General features: G+C 48.9%; 1 protein-coding gene across 5 annotated transcripts in view; it reads left to right on the top strand.

Moving 5' to 3' along the window:
- LOC128908435 (USP6 N-terminal-like protein) overlaps positions 1-21,760 on the top strand; it is an 87,065-nt gene that overhangs the window by 53,010 nt on the left and 12,295 nt on the right. For 4 of the 5 annotated variants that reach the window (XM_054198642.1, XM_054198643.1, XM_054198644.1 and 1 more), the window contains 6 exons: positions 5,957-6,030; positions 6,565-6,650; positions 7,505-7,544; positions 8,267-8,347; positions 16,656-16,763; positions 20,991-21,100. In XM_054198642.1, the coding sequence (XP_054054617.1) occupies positions 5,965-6,030; positions 6,565-6,650; positions 7,505-7,544; positions 8,267-8,347; positions 16,656-16,763; positions 20,991-21,100 (491 nt within the window). In that variant the 5' untranslated portion in view covers positions 5,957-5,964. Of the gene's footprint in view, positions 1-5,513; positions 5,636-5,956; positions 6,031-6,564; positions 6,651-7,504; positions 7,545-8,266; positions 8,348-16,655; positions 16,764-20,990; positions 21,101-21,760 lie in introns of all 5 variants that reach the window. The other variant, XM_054198645.1, reaches the window with a different exon arrangement.

The raw sequence follows: 21,760 nt of genomic DNA, 5'->3' as shown, positions 1-21,760 counted from the left end.
AAATTGAGTTCCAGAATATCCCCAAATCCAGCCCAAGGTTGAGAAAATGATGCTGTGCTGTACTTCCTAAAAAGAGGAGATTCTACTACTATTTTCATTTTCAAAGGCCCTTCTGCCAAGGGACGCTGTATCTACAGTTCACCTCTCAGCAAAATGGTCGAGCAATACAGTCTGATCCTAGTGCAGCCCGACAGTATAAAACCAGCGTAAAAGCATGTAAAACTTTTGTACTTTCCTTGTAAGGAGGCAGAAGGGGCTTGAAGAGACTGAAAATTGAGCAGCCTTGGCTCAGATGGGTTGCTTGGTAGCATCACCACAGCTACTCCGTTCAAAGGCTGGGAAACTCCTTTCTAGCCAAGGTCCCAACAGCAAAACCACTTTGCAAGGAGGGCTCAGAGGAGTCAGGTCTGGAATCGTGGTTGCAGTGAATTTCTGGGAGGGCATCTCAAGACATGCTGATGTGCAACCACCTGAACCCTCTGCAGGGACCATCAGCTGAGCCTTTGATGTCTCGGCTCCAGTCCTTAGACCACATTCATTTGCATTTTTGATGGGTTGAATTCTGCATATAGGTCTTGCATCCTGGTCGAGTTTCATGGAAGTTTGTCCTTGTTTCATATAAATTGAGCAGTGGGGAGAGGAGGACCTGGTGGCGAGCAGGGGGCTGCAGATGTGGCCTTGGCAAGCGACCTCTCTGGAAAGAGGTGGCAGTGTCTTCTATCTTGTCTTCTGCAAGTACTGGTGCAGAGGGAGCGAACCAGGCAGGGGGTTGCTAATGGGTTTATAAGCTGGAGGCATCATGTTGTGGTTGGGAGTGGCAGGGGACGTGCATGTGTGCATCCCCTGGGCCGTGGCAGAAGCAGCTGGAGACATCAGGTTGTGGTTGGGGGTGGCAGGGGATGCGTGTGTGTGTGTCCCCTGGGCCGTGGCAGGAGCAGCGCTGACACCGGGCCATGGGAAACGCGTGGTTCCTCTTCTGGGCATTGAGCAGGGTTGCAACACGCAGGTTGGGCGTCTGGTGGCCAGAGGTTCCCATGCTCCTGGTGGGTACCACCCCGCACTGGGCGTCAGGAGCTCAGCAGATCTTACTGTAAAAATACAGGACTTTTGGGGGAGGGTTATAACAGTAAATCTGATTTATGGGTAACAATTTTTGCACCAAGTCTTGGATTTTTTGATGCAGGCATCTTCTTTCTGCTGCCAATACTTGAGATCCCAGCTGGTGAATTAATTTCAAGAAAGTTGTTCTCATCCAAAATTTGGATATTTTATTTCAAGTTTGCTGATGTCTAGATAGTGTTCAGTGCGGGTAGGCAGTAACATGCATTTTCATTAAGCATCTTTAAGCTTACTGTTGCTGGGATAAATTTTTACTTCCTTAAATTGTAAACTAGAAGCTGCAGGTTTTAGTGTGAGATGACAGATTGTGGTGTTTTTCAACTCATTCTTTTTAAAAGGAACTAGTTGGTAACTTCGTTTCCCAGTTGAATTTACCTGTGCATGGCTTGGGGCTTTCTGTTGCTTATATTCTTAGTAAATTTATCTAATACCATTCTCGCACTGTTCACATTTTCTTCCCATTCCTGTTCATAGCTGCTTCACCTTGTGTGTTTGTCATGGAAAAAAACCCCTGTTTGCTGGGAAAATACAGTACTCAGAGGAGAGAATTGGGTGGCAGGCTTGAGAAAGTCGCTGGAGCTGTGTATTAAAAAACGAAAGTCTTCAGTCTTATATAGGTACGTGGAGAAGCGCAGCAGGTACAGGCTGCGCCTATTTATAGGTAGCCTATTTATATCAGGGCAGAATGATGTATTTCGTCAAACTCTCCAGAAAATAAATGTCTCGGTAGCTTTCATATACACAAGGTATCTTTTCCCTCAAGCGAATGCTATAACTTTGTGGTGTCAAACTCCTCTGGAGTTCAAGTATGCGCAGAATTAAATAATAAAAGTACCATATTCATAATCTGTATTTAACTTAGGCTGTTACAGAGCTAAGCTATATTCTGTTCCCTCTCCAGAGTACTTTGAAAATCACCTGGTCAAGCACAGCATCGCCTTCGTACTCCAAAAAGCAGCAGTGTTGGGGTCAGATGCCGCGGTCGGCACAGCCACTTGCCATCTCCATCCCTCCCACTGCCATCAGCCATTTTCTCCGCTCTCAATTTTTTTTTCCTAAATTGTGACTTTTGCGCTGTTACAGTAGAAAGAGAAAACAAACGTGCACATTCCAGGCGTGAGATGCAAAACTTGCTCCTTTGCACCAGTCTGGCGTTTCTGGCTGCAGAGAGGCTTTCGCAGAGGCGGATGCCTGAATATATGTGGTCTCCCTGCTGTCTTCTGCTGTGTGAGCCCTCCCGTGTTACCGAGTCGCCCTTCCTCTGGTTATTCTATTACAGACCGCGGTCAGAGACGTTCAGAGTAACTTCCGCTTCGTAAATGTCTTGAAAAATTGCCCATTTAATTTGACATACAGTTTATTTTTTCCCCTCCGGTCTGCAGAATATTTGTATTTTTAGCAACATGTAAAGGACCTCATCTGAATTCTTTGGCCTCATAACAACGAAAAAATAACGTCAGAAGTGGGGGAGTGAATTTGCCTTTCAGTTGAACTTCACAGATGGAGGATGTGAGAAGGAGAAGATGCAGATATATTAGGTGACACTGTGAGACAGTTACTCAGACCTTGCTACTTTGAAAAACGAAACTGCGATTAACATGTATTGAGCAAAATTCATGGCAACGTTTGAAGTAAGAGCTGCAGCTTGGAAAAATAAGACAACAAAGTACACTTTAAAATTTCTGTCCTCGCTTTCTGTCTTGATTGTGGAGTCAATAACGGGGAAAGATACACGCATTCCTGCTGTAAATTTGAAGAGTTTGCATTTTTCCGGTGTCTGTATAGATGAGTTTCAGAGGGCTATATAGATGATTCAGAGGGCTGGAGCACCTCTGCTATGAGGACAGGCTGAGAGAGCTGAGATTGTTCAGCCTGGAGAAGAGAAGGCTCCAGGGAGACCTTATTGTGACCTTCCAGTACTTAAGAGGCCTACAGGCAAGATGGGGAGGGACTCTTTATCAGGGAGTGGAGTGATAGGATGAGGAGTAATGGTTTTAAACTGCAAGAGGGTAGATTTAGATGAGATATGAGGAAGAAATTCTTTACTGTGAGGGTGGTGAGGCACTGGAACAGGTTGCCCAGAGAAGCTGTGGATGCCCCATCCCTGGAAGTGTTCAAGGCCAGGCTGGATGGGGCTTTGAGCAACCTGATCTAGTGGGAGGTGTCCCTGCCCATGGCAGGGGGGTTGGAACTAGATGATCTTTAAGGTCCCTTCTAATCTGAACCATTCTATGGTTCTATGAGTGTAAAGCAGTGTAATGCCTGTGCTGTTGGCTGATAACAAGTCAAGGAAGAGTTGCCCTCGTAGCCCTGATTATTGCGTGTGGTTTAATGTTTCTGCCACTGCTGGCAACTGGGAGCGATGTCTGCTTTCGAAATGAAGAGTTAGGGAAAGATGAATCTCCTGTCTGTCTCCATCCGGGCCTGAAAGACATGGTGGCAGTGAGCAGGTTGCATTAAGGAGTTCGTAAAATGAGACAAATAATCACTTACAGGTGTCTGAAGGTGCAGAGAAGTTGGCAGAGCCTTGGAGAGCACTGATGCTTTTGCTCATCGTATCTCCCCCACTTGTTTTTTTTTTTTACTGCAGTTTTTTTTGCACTCCAGGAAAAATCACATTCTTCAGATCATCCCAAGTGCAATGCCTTTGGCTGCTCTGGCGTGTCTGGTGCCAAGCGCTGCTGCAGCCGGTGGCATGGTGGCTCACCGAGATGCAGCTTCAGCCAGAAGCCTACGACAAGAACCCTTCAGGTTCCTCCTGAAGGGACGTCAGGACGGCTCCTGGTGTCCATTAGAGAGCTGCAATGGCAGCGTGGGGTAAACTTGTTCTCGAACAGCTGTTGCACAGTGTTTTATGTCTGGGTGTCAATGCTCCTCTTCTCTGCAAGGAGGTGGTCACCAGCACTTTGGGACAAGACCAGAGCACAGCAATGCAGGATTTACGTTCCAGCTTTAGATGCAGCATGGGAGTCAGCCTGCTTTTCAAGGCTTTTCAAAATTTTGTAATTTCTTGTGGGAGGCTTTCAAGTCTGTTCTGCTAGGGCAAGCCCACATGCTCCAGGGAGCTCCTTTCAAGCCCTACAGGAAACTTCTGGACTGTATTACTGACGTTGTTTAGCTTTCAGATGTTCTGGGTAAATCACTGGATCGTTTGCAATGTGACAGTGGGGAAACTATTTTAAGGCTGTGGTGGCTCTTAACAGTTTTTTTCACAACCCTGTTGGACATTTTTACAGCAGGCAAAATAGGCAAAACCTCCTTAGAGCAGGCAAAACACAGTCTTCCTCTATAACAAGCTGTTCTAAGAGGCTTAAGTGTTCAAAAACTTTTCCAAACACTGAGACACTTGCAACCATGGGCTAAAATTATTTTACCTTGCTTTTCTTGAAATGCGTAGTATCTGTCTGGGACCTGTGGAAGTCGGCAGGACTCTGAAGGACAGAGCCATGTAGGCGATAACACAGCGTGACTTCCCAGTGCTTATCCTGTCTGCACCGAGTAGGTTTGTAATTCATGGCAGAAGTGTGGGAAAAACTTAAAACTGCTTCCAAAAGCTTTAAAAATATTTTTAAAAAGAGATAAAAATAAATAAATAAAGGATATTTAAAAAAAAAAAAATAAAGCAACGAAGCACTGGGAGGGCAGCAAGGGGAAGATACCAAGAAGACGTACAGCTCTGGGACTGGCTGGAGTTCGTCCATTTACATTGGGAATGTCGTCAGTGGGCTGGAGATGAGGCCATCCCTGTTGACTGCCTGTCCCTACTGCTGTCCTCCTGATGTGTCCGGCACTGCACTGTGGCAGCATTGCTCCCGAAGCCCAAAGGTTTGGGTAACATGGCTTGCAGTAGTGGCTTTAGGTGGTGCCGTAGCCATTGTGTTGTCTGAGTTGGGCTGGTCAGTTCCAGAGAGTTTCAGAGGAGGAGGACTTGGTAGACCCTCCCTTTGCCCTCTTCCTTGCAGCCGCGCCTGGAGACTGAGGTTCCCTGGGGATTTTGTCTGCCCGTGTTTTCTCCTCAGTGTGTTAGATCAACCTTTTCTTTTGGTGAACAGCGAGAAACTAGTTACAGCTGGACAGGGAGGATGCTTCTTTAAGGTTGTACAAGACAACACTCAAGTCACGTTTGATGTGGAAGTTCTCTTGCTCGTACGTATGTGTATGCAATCAGGCAGAGCAGTGGGCACAGACCTCATGTAGCTAGATTGGGTCTTGTTTAGACCAAGACTGATCCGTCTCAGAGTATGTGGGGACTCTGCGATCATCTTGCTGCTGCGTTGTTTTTCTTTCAGGTGTGTGTATAGAAGGTAGTAATCTACTTTACGTGTTGCGTGCACACTTCAGTAGGCAAAACCATCTCCTTTTGCTTTCTCCTTTGATGTTAAATCTGCTTTCAGATGCCCCTACAGAGCTTCACATCCATAGCTGAGGGCAAGAGTGAGGTGGTTTGCTGTGCAGTGCAAGGGCTTTGTGGCTGGTTTGCCTGTCTCGATTTAAAAGCACGATGTCTTTCGTACAGGTATGCGTGTGCCTAAGAACAAAGGCACGGGTCTTGTCCTCCAGCAGACAAGACACTTCCCTTGCTCAAATTCAGTTGTGGCCCCGTGCAGAGAGCGGGGAGCTGCAGTCCTGCTGCGTGCAGGCAAGCTCCATGCACGCTTTGTACAGGGGCTTTTCAACCTCAGCCTAATTTTATGGCTATGGGATACGGCTGCAAGCTAAAGTTGTCAGCAAAGGTTTTTTCTATTAGCACTTTCCTAAAATATTTCTCATGCCGTGTACACATTTACTTATCTCCTATTCCCTCTGTCTTTTTTTTTTTTTTTTTTTTGCCTTACAGCTTCTGACATGAAGAAAGATATAGAGTCTTTAATAGCCCAGGAAAAAGCGGAGATCATTGCCAAGTATGAGAAGGTACCAACCTCGTGTTTCTCCCTGACACGCTGGCTAAGGCTGAAGCTACTTAATTAATTAGGAATGCTTTGAATAAGAACTTTTGCCTTCCTGCCATGTATCACCCCAGTAATCCTCATGCCATCAGGCTTTGTGCTGTCTCTCCCTACCTGCTTCTGCCTGCGCGTCCCCTCTCACCCTCTCACCACGTCCCCAGAGTTTCTCGCGGATCTCGTGTATGCTCAGCACAGATACTGAAAGGTCTTCTAGTGCTCCCTTAACACCAGGGTGGCATATGCCCGACAGCACTGGTTTCTCTGACGTACAGCCCTTCCCGGACGGTAGCAGAAGCACACCAGGGATACTGGATAGGCTGAACTTGTGCGTTTTTCTCTTGTCTGCATTGTATTTGTCTCTTTAGAGCAAATTTTGGTCTCCTGGCTCTGTGCCTTCCAGCATGCAGGGAGGCAGGGATGCGGGCGCTGGGGCTGGGATGCAGGCACTGCGGCATTCCCGATGCTGGGGCCAGCTCACCGGTGTCCTTTCTGCTTTCAGGGCAGGCAGGAAGGAGCTCAGATTGACCCGTGGGAAGATGCCGATTTCACGCTGTATAAAGTTACAGACCGGTTTGGATTCCTGCAGTAAGTCCTGTTGCCCTCTCCTTTCCTTTATATGACCTGTGTGTCTGTGCAGACCATCTGTCTGCACAGAGCGTGGCAGACCCAGCATCTATAAGCCACTCTGTGGCTTGGCTTGATCAATCCCAAATGCAGGAGGAAAGACTAGATTTGCCTCCTCCCTCAGCCACACAAGTTCAAACACTCTGATGGTTCGGATCTGCTGCAAGGCACAGCTCAGAAAAGGTTTCCCATCCCAAGCCTGGTGTCAGAAGGTGCAGGCTGGTGCTACTGTGCCCCCGTGGAGGCTCACGGTGTGTCACAGAGGGAGGGGGTCTTGCATTTGCACCTGATGATTCAGGGAGGTGTAGGAAGAGATGAGACAAGGTATCTGATCATTCTCGGTTCCCTTAGGAAATCCCCATCCTAAACAAGGCGCAGATGAATTAGATGCACACCCTGTGTCTGGGGAGAATGCTTAAAAGAAATATTTCTATTCCAACTCCGAACAAATGTTTATAATAGTAGGTGATGTGTGCAGGAGGGGGGTTTGAAGCAATTGCTGTCCAGAAATCTCCCCCCTCCTGCTGCCTTTTAATTGCTGATCGTGTGTGCATTGAAGAGGAGCTTTATGCCCATGATTTCCAGCCATGTCCAATGTCCAGTGCTTGATCACCCCCCGGCAGCTCCCGTAGGGTGTTGGGGTTTTGGCTGGTGCTTCCTCTCTGTCTTCCTTGTTGGGGACAGCTGGAGGAAAGGCACGAAGCCCCCGAGCCATATCTCCTCAGATGGCTGAGGTGGTCCCCGAGCTACAGCACCCCACACTCCGCCGCACCCTTTCTTGCCCATAGAGTAACTGGTGACTCCTTGCTTTTCAGCGAGCAGGAGCTGCCGACCCGCACGGCCGTGGAGGAGAAGGTGAGAACTGACAACTCAGTTGTCATGGGTGTCACATCCTTATCACACTGGCTGGGGAAGGGATGGTTTTTGAGGAATCGAATGTGCAAGTGAGAGTGAAGCAGGCAGCCAGGGCCTGCTGGCCCCTGCTCTTCACGCAGAGGTGGGAACCCTGCATGATGCCCAGCTGTTGGAGCTTGTATTTTGCTGGGTCAGGCATCTCCTCTCCTGCACTGAAATTACACCTTTTAAAGCAATTTTGAGCTTTTCTCTCTGCTACGTCACAGTGCTCAGCGGCTGCGACTTGAAAAGCGGATTGCACGTGTTGGGGAGAGTGGTGGAGGTTGTAGGTAACCATCATCTCCGTCACCATCTCCCCTGAGCTGCGTGGTTGTTAGGATTATGCTAACTGGGACTAAATAGCGTCGTTTCTGACATCTGCCAAACAATATGATTTGAGGCTAGCTGAACCTGCAAAGGTTTTTATTGTCAAGGAATACTCCTCTTGGAAATGCTTTCTCTGTGTTAAGCCTGTGTGTCTCATCATTTTTACTAATGCTGCTTTAATTACCACGGGTTGAAATTACCAGCTCCTGCAAGTGCCTGTGGATTATTCCCATCCCTGGTGCCAGGTCTTTGCATGGAAGTTTAAGCCTAAAGAGAATGAAGTTTTGTGTTTTCAGGAGGTATCTTCAAGGTCTTTTTTTCTTAAATTTCTCTTGTCTTCCTGCCCCTTGCACCAGCAAAAGCAGCAGGAAATTGAACGCGTGGACAAGTGGCTAAAGATGCTGAAGAAATGGAGCAAATACAGAAACAGTGACAAGGTAAGGAGGAAAAGAAAGAGCACGTGTCCAGAGGGATGGGAATGGTGCATCCTTCCAATGAGTCAGGCTTTCAAAAAGTTGATAGAGAAACCAGAGATCACTGGAAAATATTGCCTAATTCTATCTGTTAGTCTTTAATATTTTAAATCTTTCCTTGAAGTTGCTGGGTTACTAGTTGAGGGAAAAGACCTGTTCTGACTAGTGTAGTTTTAAAAATCGTTTCTTAAATGCTGCTGGCGTGTTTGCACTTCTGCTTCCCTGGGCATACAGGAGAACAGCAGGGGTGTTGTTCTGCCCAGCTGGGTCCCTTCCCTAAGAGCAGAGGGTATTGCATGCCATAGGCCGCGTCTGTGATTCCACCACCAGTGAATGGCGTGGGAGATGTGACTGATACGGTCCAGATGATGTTCCTCGTAATTCTTCCTCGAGGGAGAATTATTTGTCTACGACATCACCTAGATTTTGCATTTTGCTCCTAGCTGTGCCTGTGAGAAGCCCCTTAGGTGTTAGATTGCACCCATCTGTGGAAATCAAGGATGGAGACACCAGCCTTGTGTCTTGGCTTTGGTGTTCAAAACGAACTCTGCATCAAACGCCACTGCAAAACAGAGTTGTTTTTAATAAATAATATTTGTAATGTGTTCCTGTTACAAACCTCTTGAAACAAAAAACGCTTGAGCCTAATGACAGGACCCTTGCTGGGTAAGGAGAGGAGCATCACGCCTGACCTGCTCTGCTTACGACACTGCGCAGGAGAGGGCTGAAGGCCCAGCATCACCTTGTCAGCCTTGTTTGGCGGGAGGCACGGGATGTTTGGCTGTATTACTTCTGGCTCCTGCTGAGAGTCCTCGGGAGAAAACTGAGCTTGGTTAAAAGGTTGTGCAGAGGATAGCTGCAGGGGGGGCATTGAGCAGAGCATCCTCCTCGCCCGGCCATCCAGAGCAATGTCGGTTTCACCCAGCCAAAGAGCAGCTGTAGTCTCGTCCTTTTCTTAAAAAAACACAAAATCTGATCTTCGTTCTAGCAGGGATGGGGTAGAGATGGGTGTGGGGTTTTATAGTCCTGTTCAGGGTGGTTCTAATTATTTTATTCATTGGTGCTGCTCCACGGGCAAAAACGGAGGCTCTCCCGTGGCTTTGGTTTTTCTAATTAGAAGTTAGCACTAATTGTTTAGTGGCCTTGTGGGTAAATTGCCAAATTCCAGCAGAGTGCGGGGAATTCCTCCAGGTCCTGGAGGATGTTTGGGATGGGTAATGAGTATTTTCAACATGCCTTGGCTTCCCTGGGTCAGCCGGTGGGGACAGACGGGATCCGGGATGAGAGGTGTGTGGAGAGGTAGTGATTGCCATTCATCTTTTGGGTTTACCCTGGTAATTAGCGGGTGTGTTAAGCATGCTGCAGCTGATGTTGCTCAGGTCTGCCGGATGGCAAGGGGCTAGACCAGCAAGTGGGTTTTGAGCGTCTTTGGGTCAGAAAATCACAGAGCTCTTGTAATGGAATAAATGATGCTATTTATAACAGACGGTAAGTGGCTGATGACTCTTGGGCACAGACGTGGCATTGTCCCTGTGCTGGGGGACTGGAAATGGCCGTCCCCCCTCCCAGCAAAGGGAGAAGCAGCGCTTGGCCTCCAACAGGGAAGGAGCAGTCTGCTGACCCCGGGGAGCAAAAAGGAGCTTTGGTTTCAGTCCGGCCCAGCCTCGCACCCCGCTGCCCTGTGCCAGTGCCAGCGCAGGCAGGAAGGTCTGTGCATCGCAGCAGCCACGCAGCGTCAAGTGCCTGAGAGGCACAAAAAAAGGTGCTTTAAAAAGAAAAAGATAAAATTAGGTTGTATCCTTCACCTGGATATGCAGTCCCGTGCTCTTGTGTCGGGAGCGTGAAAGCTGCTCGGATATTCCTGCTGCCACAGCTGGTCGCAACTCAGATGTGGCGTTTCAAGGACCTTATGCTGGGATCACAGTCGTGCCTTTCAGATGGTTATGGGTTTTTTTGTAGCTAAAGTAAATGCGGCAAGCCCTTGATCTGATTTTTCTAAAGCAGAGTGGGTTGGTTTTGTTCCCTCGCTGAGCGCTCAGGCTGTCACATCTGCATTGCACGTTTCCATCAGGTTTGTTTTCAGCACTTCGCTGACGTGATGGAAGCCCAAATGTCACAAGACAGCAGCTCTGTGTTATTTTAATAAAGACTAGGATGTCGTCTTTGAAAAAAACCTCTTGCTGAAGACAGGAGCCTTCCCTTTGATGTTCATTTTGATAGACTGCGCTTTGTTAGAGGGGGGAAAAAAATCTCGTTGCAGGAACTCCAGGCAGTTTCACAGGGAAGCTGCCCTGACTTTGTCTCTGCATGAGTGGTGTAGAAACCCATCTTATTTTCCAGGCTGAGCCTTTCTGGGCTTCAGGGCCAACGTTTTGAGTGCCAGTTCATGTGCTGGAGCTGGCAGACAGCTGACCATATTGAGTGCTTGAAGTGGTACTCTTGCTTATCAAGCAGGCTGTGATGTTTTGCCGCATCTTAGTACCGGATCGGGGCTTAGGTTGTCATCTCAGCATCTGTGTTGTGAAATGTCGGCAGGAGGAGAGAAGTTGTGTACCTGTCCAGCCCCTAAAGCGACCACCCGTCAGCGGGCGAGAATGCAGTTTTTCTAGGCCCCAGTGTGAGCCATCGCCAGAGAGCAGCAGGTTTTGCTTTCTGTTTCCCCACCTGCACCCAGTGTGCATCCCTGCCTGCTGCTGGTCTGTGTGGCTGTCACAGATTATGGGAAATAAGGCTGAAAAAAGCCCTCAAGGGAAGGGCCTCTTACAGTCCCTAGCCCAGGATGGCCCGGCTATGCCTACAATCATTCCTGGCATAACCTGTTTCAGGATGAGCAACAAATAGGATTATCTTAATTGAAGTAATGCCCTGGGGCTCCTTGTGCTCATCAGATCTGCCTCCGTATCTGTTCTAGACAGGTTTCGTAGTGATCTAATTTCAGTAGCGTCATCAACAAAAAGTGACACCAGTGCAATTCCATGCATCAAGGGGGTTGGACTGATGCAGTGGTGCCTTTTCCTGGCTGTACTTCCACAAAGGAAAGGGTACGAAAGTAAAGGAGTCCATGCCAGGACCACACCGCTTTGCAGAGTTCAGGTACATCACACCTGCAGAGAAGTGCTAAATTGTGTAATTCAGGCTTCAGCACAGGGAGGTGGTGGTCTGTGTCCTCTTCACTCCTGTTTTAAACCTGAATTTAAATCCCAACCTGACTCTGCTTGGGAAGGTTAGGAAATGGTCGGTACCATGTAAGAGTATACACGGTTAAGGCAAGCCCAGTTTCACAGAGAAAAAAGAGGCTGTGCTGCGTGTGCTCCAATAGCAGGATAATTTATTCATCATAGCCCTGAAATAAGTGGATTTCAGCCAAAAGTTTCGGTCCTAGGAAGAGGATGTGACCTCTGCATCATTTGCAAGCTGCTTCTTGCTGCTGGCCGTGTGGGATGGGACCTTTAGAGAGGGATGTCTTTGGTCGGAGATGTCTGGTTTTTAGGCAAAGCCTGTCTTTGTGCACGGGGGGAGCCTTGTCTCTGCTAAGGTCACGGGAGTGCAGGGCGCTTAATCCAGTGCATGCCAGCAAAGCGGTTTAGGATGAATCGGGGCTCTGTATGGACTGACACGGACCCCCAAGAGCGAATAATCTGCTAACGCTGGGGAGAGCCAGCAGACGTTTGTCGTGTCACGGTCGGATGAAGTCAGGTCTCCTGCCTGCAAATGCCATGGGAAAGAAAGGGGGTTGTGCTTGGGAGCTGGCGGGTGATTTCTGCTGCTGGTTTTTGCCATTTTGAAAAGGCGGGTAGCATTTTCCTTGCCCCCAAAGGTGGCCCTGGTAACAAATATAGATGCCCACCCACGACACACCAGCTTTAGGATTTAAATTTGCCCCTCCTTTGCTGCTGAAGCCCCTGCAGACCTGCTGGCACCCCATCCAGCATAACCAAGGCTCCAGCTTCAGGGACGATGGCTGAGTTGGGAGCAACCATTATCCATACAGAAAGAAAACCACGCACAGCAAAGTCCAGCCTGCCAAGTATCTTGCATGGCCATATCATCAATCAGCCTGCTTCGTGGTGCAAAAAAGAAGTCCTCTTCTCCAGGGTGGCGGTGGTGATGGTGGTGGTGGAGACTTCACCCACCACTCCAGGTGAAGGTTTTCACAGCTCAGCTCCCCCAGCACATCACTGGTGGAGGAAGTGGAGTCCTTCCTCTCCAGAAGGATCACTCTTTGAGGCCTAAAGGAACTGAACTGCATCCCACTTCAGGGTGTTGGAGACATATGGTGGGTGTACAGAGAGGCTTGAAAGTGAAGTTGCTATACATACCCAAAAGTGGGGTATTACTCTTGCAGTCTCTTCCCGGTGGAACATGCACGTGGCTGAAAGACATACTTTAGACAGGCTCTAAAGTGTGAAAGTGGGCTGAAATGTGTATATTCTGCTTTAAAAAAACAGCCCATCCCTCCCAAGCCCTTTTTAACTTCAGTGTCTGAACTACTGCAAAAAGATGTCCCGTGTTTAAAGGCAGTGACTCCTTCCCTCTAACTAAAGACCTGGGGCACTTGCTTGGGTACAGATCTCTGATGCAGGAAGATGTAGCTCAGATCTGTACTTCTACAGTCTTCCCCATCCCATCTACTGGGAAGAAAGTACATGGAGAGGGGAGAGATAGGGATGGGGTGACAATGGCCTCTGTGTCGCGAGCTTTGTATGTTAAAGCCTAGAGAGGGAACATGATCCTGTGGCAAAACCTGGAGCAAGTTTTAAACACTTCAGGTTCAGTCCTTGGCTCTGACATGGCCTTCCTACACAGCACTGTGAGCTTTCGCTCCGACCACCAGCATCTCCATTTGTGAAACAGGATGATGCCGTGTGTTGGCACGGTCTAGCTGCTCTCTTCCCATCTGTAAGAGCTGAGCGATTTATAAGAGACAGAAGATGGTGACCTTGAGGGTTGTTTTTATTTCTCATGTTGAGCAGGAATCACCATCACCTGCTGCCTTCCCTCCATCAGTTCATCCCAGCATAAATGCTGCTTTTAATGATAACTTCCCTGTTTTCCTTCAAGTTTCACGATGAAGGAAAATTGCTCATTTTTCCTCTGCATGACTCACAGCTCTGAGGTTTTATCACTTTCGTGTCTGGAGGCGGTGGGAGGAGGAATGCCCTCGGATAAATAACAGAGAGGCATTTCAGTTCAGTTGCATCTCAGCATGTTGTGTAACTCTGCTGTTACTGCCACACTCTCATGTGGAGAAAATCATTACAGACATTTACTGTATGCCAGTGAGGGTTGCACTCATTAAAGTACGACAATACCAGCTCTGACAATTCAAAACAAAATTATTTTCTTCCCACAGAGACGAGCATCATCTTCTACCTTGGCAGCTGTCAGTCAGTCTCTCCTAATCCGTTGGAAATAAATACTTTTTTTCTGAATTGGTGATTTTATCTGAATTGGTACATACTCCAGTTTCTTGATCCCATCTCAGCTTTTGCTTCACGAAGTCATGAGTGCTTGTGGGATCAAGGCTTTCGCTGGCACCTTACCAGTACCACTTCGGGGACGTGGTTCATCTAACCCAGTCACTTTGTGTTTCCTGATGCATTGCACTTCTTTCCTCCTGATTTAATGATTCTAGGGGAATGGGAATCTCTTGTTCATCTCCTTGGTCTTTCAGCCATGGGGATGAAGCTGTCCGACATGGCTGTCCTCCAGAAACACCTCCTCATGTGAGCTTGGACAAGGAGGAGTGGCTCCCGTAGGTGTGCAGATGGTGAATTGGAGATCATAGAATCATAGAATCATTATGGTTGGAAGAGGCATTTAAGATCATCAGATACAACAGTTAACCCCGCACTGCAGTCAACCACCTCACTGCAGCCTCCTTTCAGGTAGTTGTAGAGACTGATAAGGTCTCCCCTCAGCCTCCTTTTCTCCAGGCTAAACAACCCCAGTTCCCTCAGCCACTTCTCATAAGGCTTGTGCTCCAGACCCCTCACCAGCTTCGTTGCCCTTCTCTGGACACGCTCCAGCATCTCAATGTCTGTCTTGTAGTGAGGGGCCCAAAACTGAACACAGTATTCAAAGTGTGGCCTCACCAGTGCCAAGTACAGCGGGACAACCACTTCCCTAGTCCTGCTGGCCACACTGTTCCTGATACAAGCCAGGATGCTGTTGGCCTTCTTGGCCACCTGGGCACACTGCTGGCTCATATTTAGGTGGCTGTCGACCAACAACCCCAGGTCCTTTTCTGCCAGGCAGCTTTCCGGCCACTCTCCTCCAAGGCTGTAGCATTGCATGGGGGGTTGTCGTGACCCAAGTGATGTCCCACTTAAAATGCGGGATGCTGTTGAATAGGATGGTGGCCTTCCATGGATGTGTCTTGGTAGTGAGATGCTTTTTAGGGGGCAGTTCTTATTTGGTGCATACAGAGGGGAGGGCAGGATCTTGCAAAGGATTTCTGTGGGCTATGGTCCTGGCTATGCATTGGACCTTCAAAGCTGGTGCTAATCAACACCTGGGGCAGAGCAGGTATTTGGCAAGTGCTGAGAATGGGGTTTTAAATGTTGAATGTCCATTACACTTTCAGGATGAGGATACATTGCACTGACACTTTCTGTGTCAGCAGAAATACTGAAATATTTACCATAATGTGGTGGAAAAGTGTTGTAACACACATCTAGCTCTCCTAGTGTTACATGGTGGTCTTGGCATTCATTACATGAGTATTTTATATCCTTATTTTGACTGGGATAGCAGTGTTATTTCTTCTCTGTCCCCTAACCTGTCTCCTTGGACCTCACCTCCTGTCCCATCTCATACTAGCTCCTTGGGACAAGAGCTGTCGTTGCTGTGTTTTGCACTCAGTAGGTGCAGTGCTGCCATACAGACGGTAGCAAAACAAGGAGCATGGGTCTGTGCTCTTGGAGGCTGTGAGCCCAGGTGGGTTGACAACATGGTGCCATGGTTATGGTCTTTATAACCTTGTGCGTAGGCTGGTGTTAAAAAGTCAAGCCAGAAGTGAAAAAGCGAGATGGGTTAGAAAGGAGAGGTACAGGAGCAGATGTTCAGCTTTGTGTAAGAGATGCAAAGGCAACACAGCAGGACCACGTCAGTAAAGTCTTCTGCTAGGATCTTGGTGCTTCCCTGTGAATTGCAGCCCTTCTCTTGCATCAGCCTGAAACACATGAAGCAGAACACCCTATGGAAAGAGAAGAGGGATTTTGAAGGAGGTCAGATGCATTTGTACCAGGCAATGCCAGTGGCTCAAATTCATTGCCTGGTTGGGCACTGCCCTACTCAGCCCCGAGCTCATTTCCATGACCGGGAATCCAGCACCTCTGTCCCCTCCCAAGGAATTGCCTGGTCCTGAGGGATCGCCATGTCACAACATAAATCACCTCCATGGCTGCAGCTTGGGCACATGCAGCAAGTCCTTCAGCATACCCCAGGAATCTGGAGGAGTGCCATGGTTGGCTTTGTAGTGTGAGGCATTTCACGGGTGGGATGAATGAAAGGGTGGAAAATATTGAGAAATGAGGCTTTTTTCTTTTTGATTAAGCTTTTTCTTTTAATGGGAGAAGTCAGGGATGGAACAAAAGCTCTTTTTTCTGTTTTCCATTGAAATTGAATTGTCTCTTTAGAGAGAGAGAGCTTTGTACTAAGACAAAAGGGAAGAAGCATCTGTGAGATGAAGTGACCATGTAGAGGCAGGAGGAGGGACACATGCAGATTTGTCCCCATTCTGCCTCTTTGCTTCAGGGGGAGCCCCTGGTGTAGCCCAGAGTCTCCTTTGCCACTTGTGAAGCCATGAGAGTTGCTGTGGACACGTCCTTGTGGCTCTCACGGTAAGGTCTCTCCTTTCCAAGGGGAAATGTATTTTTCTCCCAGTCCCTGAGGATCCAGGTGAGAACAGCCGTGCCAGGTCAGATCAAAGGCTTCAAAGCCAAGGGTTCAGCATCTGGTCCTTGGAGTCCAAGGGCAGGCTGGTGTGCACAGAATGTGACCACTGTGAAGCACCTGAGATGTCTCCACATATAAAGGGGATGGTCCATGTCCAGCTCTTCCACTAAAGTTAAAAGCTTGAGATGTGGCATGATTTTGACAGAGTAGGTGTCTTTGAATGCAGGTGCTCAGCTCATGCCCTCTCTGCACCAGCACAGGCAGAGGAAGTGTCTGCTCAGATGGCTGGTGGTCCGTAGCAGCAAACCATGGAGTACATCTGTTCTGCCACCAGCAGGACCAGCTAACCTTCCACGTGTTTCCCTCCCCGCAGATGTGCCGGCGAGTGTACAAAGGGATCCCACTTCAGGTGCGAGGCCAGGTCTGGTCGCTTCTGCTGGATGTCGAGAAGATGAAGGAGGAGAATGAAGGAAAATATGAGGTATGGGCTCTTCCTGGCAAAGACAACAGGAGCAAGGTGATACGGAGGCAGGTTTGGTGGGGCTTCACCGGCTGGAGCAAGTCAGACCTGTGACAGATGCAGGTGTCTCCATCTCCACCTGCAAGGGCAGGAGGGAAATGGGGGCTCCTAGGGGGATGGTTTAAGGGGCAGGGGACACAAACCCAGCCCTTGCATCCTCCCTCTCAGGGTGACAATGTGCCAAGCACCCTATGACACACGCTGGTGGTAGGGCCCAGTCCCGTCCATGAACTGCTGCAGCCTCTGGGAAGGAAATGCTTAAAATTAGTGAGGACTGAATATGCAAAGGGGATAAACTCTTTAGCACGTTAGCCAGCTGCTTTCCCTAACGTGCTGCTTCCATTTATTCTGCTGGAAGCTGTGAGCAAAGATGCTTTCCTTAGGGAAAGATGCAGGGAAGAGGGAGGGGAAGCTTAGCAAAGATACCACTCACAGTTCCCCAAGATCCCTGGAGCGATGCAGAGTAGCCAGGAGTACCCTGAAGCGGGATGGGGGTACCCCAAACCTCTCAGTGTGCTTGAAAATTTCCCTCAGGGCATTTTGAAATGTGCAGCAAGGTCAGAAGCCTTAAACCAGCTGAGAATGGGATCGTTAGTTGAGAAACTAAGGTGGGGTGAAGGCAGCTTTTGCAAGGTTGTGGGGGATTTCTGAGCCCGGGGTCCTGGCTCACAAGTTAGATGTGCAGCTGGAAGTTGACTGGCAGCGTTTGAAGAGCTTGGATTGAAGTGGCTTCTTTTATCTTCCATCTTCAGTCTTTTTATAGCCGTCTTGAAAGTCTCTATTAAAAATCACTATTCAAAACCAAATAAAAATCATTTTTCTATTAAAAATCACTTATTTTCTCTGCAGATAGGAAAAAAGCCTGCCTTGCATTGCTTCCTCCCAGAGTACTGCATGCTGCAGGCTTGGATTCCTTGGTGTAAAATAAGAATTTTCTGTAGTATGCCCTGAACAAGAACCTAAGTGATGGGCTGTGCTGTATTTTGTTATTTTTCAGTTCAGGCATCTCAGCTCATTTACACTGCCTCTTTCCATGGGCAGCGTGTGGAAGCCCTTGGTTGATAATGAATTTATTTTCCAAACTGGTGTTATGATTTAGCTTGCATCGCGTACCCGGGCAAGGATCAGGGTGTCGTGGAGACAGTTATGTTTCAGAGGCAGGAGGTCAAGTGCTGCTTCCAGCAGGTGTTTCTAAAAATCCCTGCTGCTTAATAAAGCAGGATGATGCTAACGCTCATTATACTTAGTCAAGCGTAGATGTTAATAGTGAGATGCCGCTGGGATGGAGTCACGTGCAGGGGCTTGGGGAAGGCGGGCTGGGCTCATGGTAATAAGCAGAGATAACTAAGCTCTCCCAGCACGCAGATTCTTATCACGCTCCCTCCCTCGAAGCTGTGCTGCTCAGGCAGGGAAGAAATCCAAACAAATGAAAGTCCCAAGGAGTTTATCTGTGACTCCAGAGGGGTCTGCGATAAACAGGAGCTTCAGGGCTAATAGGCTTTGCTGGATGCAAACCCCCTACAAGCTCATTTTAATCCTCCTCTTCTTTGGTGCCACCTGCCGCCAGTAATTAGCTCTCCTCTAATTCCTCCAGAAGAGGCTCTGTGCAGGTCCTGGATGAGGCGTTTTGCTTTCAAGAAGGGACAAAGCCTCAGCCCTGTGTCCTGGAGGGACTGGTCCCAGGGTCACCTCATTTCTCCTTGGGGTGTGAACCACGGCGCAAAAGCCTGGCTTTTGCATGCACCTTGAGTTTTGTGCCACCTAGCACATGCCAGGTGATTTATCTTTTTTTATACCCACTGCTCCCTCTGTACAGAAGTTGCCCTCAGGCTGGTGGAGGAGCAACTTTTCCAGCCAATCAGGATACCTTACTCCCCATGTCCGTGTTGCCGCTGGAGCGATGCAATTAAAAAGCCTGGCATGTTTGCTTCTGTAGTGCTTTATCTTATCCCAGCTGTCCTCCAAGTCCTTTCCATGCAAGTCTCCAAGTCTTCTTCAAGACCATGGCGGCTCAGTTGTCCCTGATGCAGCAGGAGCCCAGAGGCTACCATGGAACGTGCCACATTTGGTTTCAACTTGGGTGGGATGCTCAGCCTCCGTGGGATTTTACAGCCACAACCAAGAGGGCTGGAAGAGAGCTGAGAAGGCAGCAGGAGAAACTTGCTGGCCATGGGGCAGAGCAGGGGCAGCCTGGCTTTTACCTGCTGCTTTGCAAAAGGTCTCTGGGACAGTCTGGCTGCTTTGTAAAAGGTCTCTCCAGCTTCCCAGCCTCTGCTGTGCCATGGGCTTGCAGGGCTCGTGGTGCTAATGAGCTCAGCTGAGCGTCTGTGGAGCCCCAGGTTACTTAAACAAGGGAAAAAAGGAGAACAACCCATCCTGGGCTTCTTGTTTACCATCTGCAGAATTAATAAAGCCTCCTGGGTGCATGGAGGTGACAAAGTGCTGTGCAACCTGCATGCTATTCAGATGCAGTGATTTTAAAAAAACCCCAAAGTAGGGTTTTTTGTAGTCTTTGGGAGGTTTCTGTGTTGTTCTGGCAGGGAAAACAAGAGGGCCTTTAGCAGGGAAGTTTGAACTGAAGTGACCCAGTGCATATGAATAGTCATCTTGTCTCAGGTAGTCTGCCTGCTTTACAGAGGGCAAGGAGCTGTAGGATGCAGAGAGCACAGAATTTACAGCAGGGAAATGATATTGTTCAGCAGATCTTTGTTCCATTGTCGCTTTTATCCTCCCTTGCCTTGTGCAGGCAATGATTCAAAATTGCCCCTGCAGTGTTGCTTCTCCGTACAGCTGCTTTCAAGGTTGGAGTTAATATTCCCGAGATGCTGTGCCTGTCCCGAGTGTTGGCTTTGCTGGACACATCTGGGTGCTAATGACCTTTTGATGTTCCCCAGAGCTGATGTGGCCACCTCAGGAGGTCAACAGCAGCCTGGAGGCACCTTGTATGAGGCTGGCAAGCATTTGTAGGATGGCAGCTGCTGGAGCAGATGATTAAGTATCTGTGCAGATGTGCTATTTACTATCCCCTGTGGTGAGCAAGGAGGGTTCCTGACCCTCAGCTCCAGGCAAGCTGGGCTTGCTTCTCATCTCCGCTGCCCTTAACCTGACAGTGGACCTCAGGCTGCCTGAAGACAGCCACAAAATGTATTTCATTAATGCAATTAGCCCTGCATATATTAAAGAAGGAGGGCAATTGCATGATCACCAGTGGTATGTAAAGGCTGTGAGATGAGGTGCTTGGCTATAGCATAATGGTCCTTGGCTGTGTGCACAGGGCTGAACAGTGGGTTCTGAGTGGGACTGCAGTGGGAGTCCAAGGAGCATCTTGAGCTTGGGTCTCTGAGGGTGCAATTGGTTGAGGTGGGCTTAGCTTTGGTTTGAATTTCCTTCCTTTATCTGTGTGATGCTGCCTTAAATGATTAGCCAGCGTAGGAGGAACATGGGGGCAACAGGACAAGAGGTAATGGGCACAAACTTGAGCACAGGAAGTTCCACCTAAACATGAGGAGGAACTTCTTTCCTTTGAGGGTGGCAGAGCACTGGAACAGGCTGCCCAGAGAGGTGGTGGAGTCTCCAACTCTGGAGACATCCAAAATCCGCCTGGACACGTTCCTGTGCAACCTGCTCTGGGTGACCCTGCTCTGGCAGGGGGGTTGGACTAGATGATCTCCAGAGGTGCCTTCCAACCCCTGCCATTCTGTGATTCTGCAATTCTTGGGTTTGAGTTTAGCTTCTGTTCTGGACTCTGCGAAGTCCCTAAAATTTGCACCACTACAGGTGAATACCCCAGAACTGCTTTTCTAGTGGAAACTCCTTAAACGTCTTCTGCAATGGAAGTAGTAGTAGGAGGCTGCTTCATAGAGTCCATTGTACAGTTTGGACTTTATTATGACTGAGCCTCTGAAAAGCTCAGAGACTCGGTGCGTATGTCTGTGTGTTGGTTACAGAAGTGTATCCTTAAGCACCAACAGGGGCGAGGCACCAGTGAGGGGCTGGGGATTCACCTCCAGGCTGCAGATGGTTGCTCACTGCAAGACGGCGGTGTCCCCGAGTCACTCTGCGATACCTCTGTGCAGCTCACAAGCCGCTGCTCCTGCTGTAGGGAGTGTGCCTTCTCGCTGCCTGGAGAGAGGTATGGGCTGAGATGGTGTCTGACTCCTTCCTCTTGTCTGCCCCTCTCCCTTCCAGCAAATGAAAGAGCAAGCAAAGAGCTTTTCATCGGAAATCAAGCAGATAGATTTGGACGTTAACCGCACCTTCCGAAACCACATCATGTTTCGGGATCGCTATGGAGTGAAGTGAGTACGCGAGGCTTCGCGTGGCTGTACGGGCATCGGTGGGAGTGGGTGTGCGTGGGATGAGCTGGATGGGGTGGCCACCAGCCCCCTGGCTCAGAGCAGCCCACAGGAGAGCAAATCCATCTCTGCCTGCTCCACAAACCATCGGCACATGGTACCACCCACAGATGTGGGGCTGTTGATTCTCTCTTTGGACAGGTCCACACTGGACTGCATTCAGCCCCAGTTCTTGAGCCAGGCATCAGTGTGTTGCGGTGCCTTGTCCCCCACGGTTGCAGTCGCAGAGGGCTTGGTTTGGGACAGCTGGGATGATGGGCTGGGTCTGTCGGGAGCTGGGTGGGATGGGGCGTACGTGGCCTCCACAACAGATGGAGTTGGAGAGGTTTAACAGAGTGGCTTTGTCACTTGGTTGAGTCACACCTGGCTGCCCTACGCAGACGTACAGTCTGCAAGGAAGCATGCACTGCATATCTGTATGGTCATGACTCCTTTAGGAAGGAGGGAAGGGAGGAAGGGACCTACTAATAAAATGATGGCAGTGCTTTCCCCAAACATGTATAACACTTGATGCCTGGGTGGTTGCAAGTCTATTAAAAACCCACCACCGCTCCAAACTTGAAGAGGAGGTGTGTTGGCTTGTGTGGGTACGTGCATGTCTCT

Source organism: Rissa tridactyla, chromosome 4 (genome assembly GCF_028500815.1).
Source record: "Rissa tridactyla isolate bRisTri1 chromosome 4, bRisTri1.patW.cur.20221130, whole genome shotgun sequence".
Taxonomy (NCBI): Eukaryota; Metazoa; Chordata; class Aves; order Charadriiformes; family Laridae; genus Rissa; species Rissa tridactyla.
This window is presented reverse-complemented; position numbering and strand designations above follow the sequence as displayed.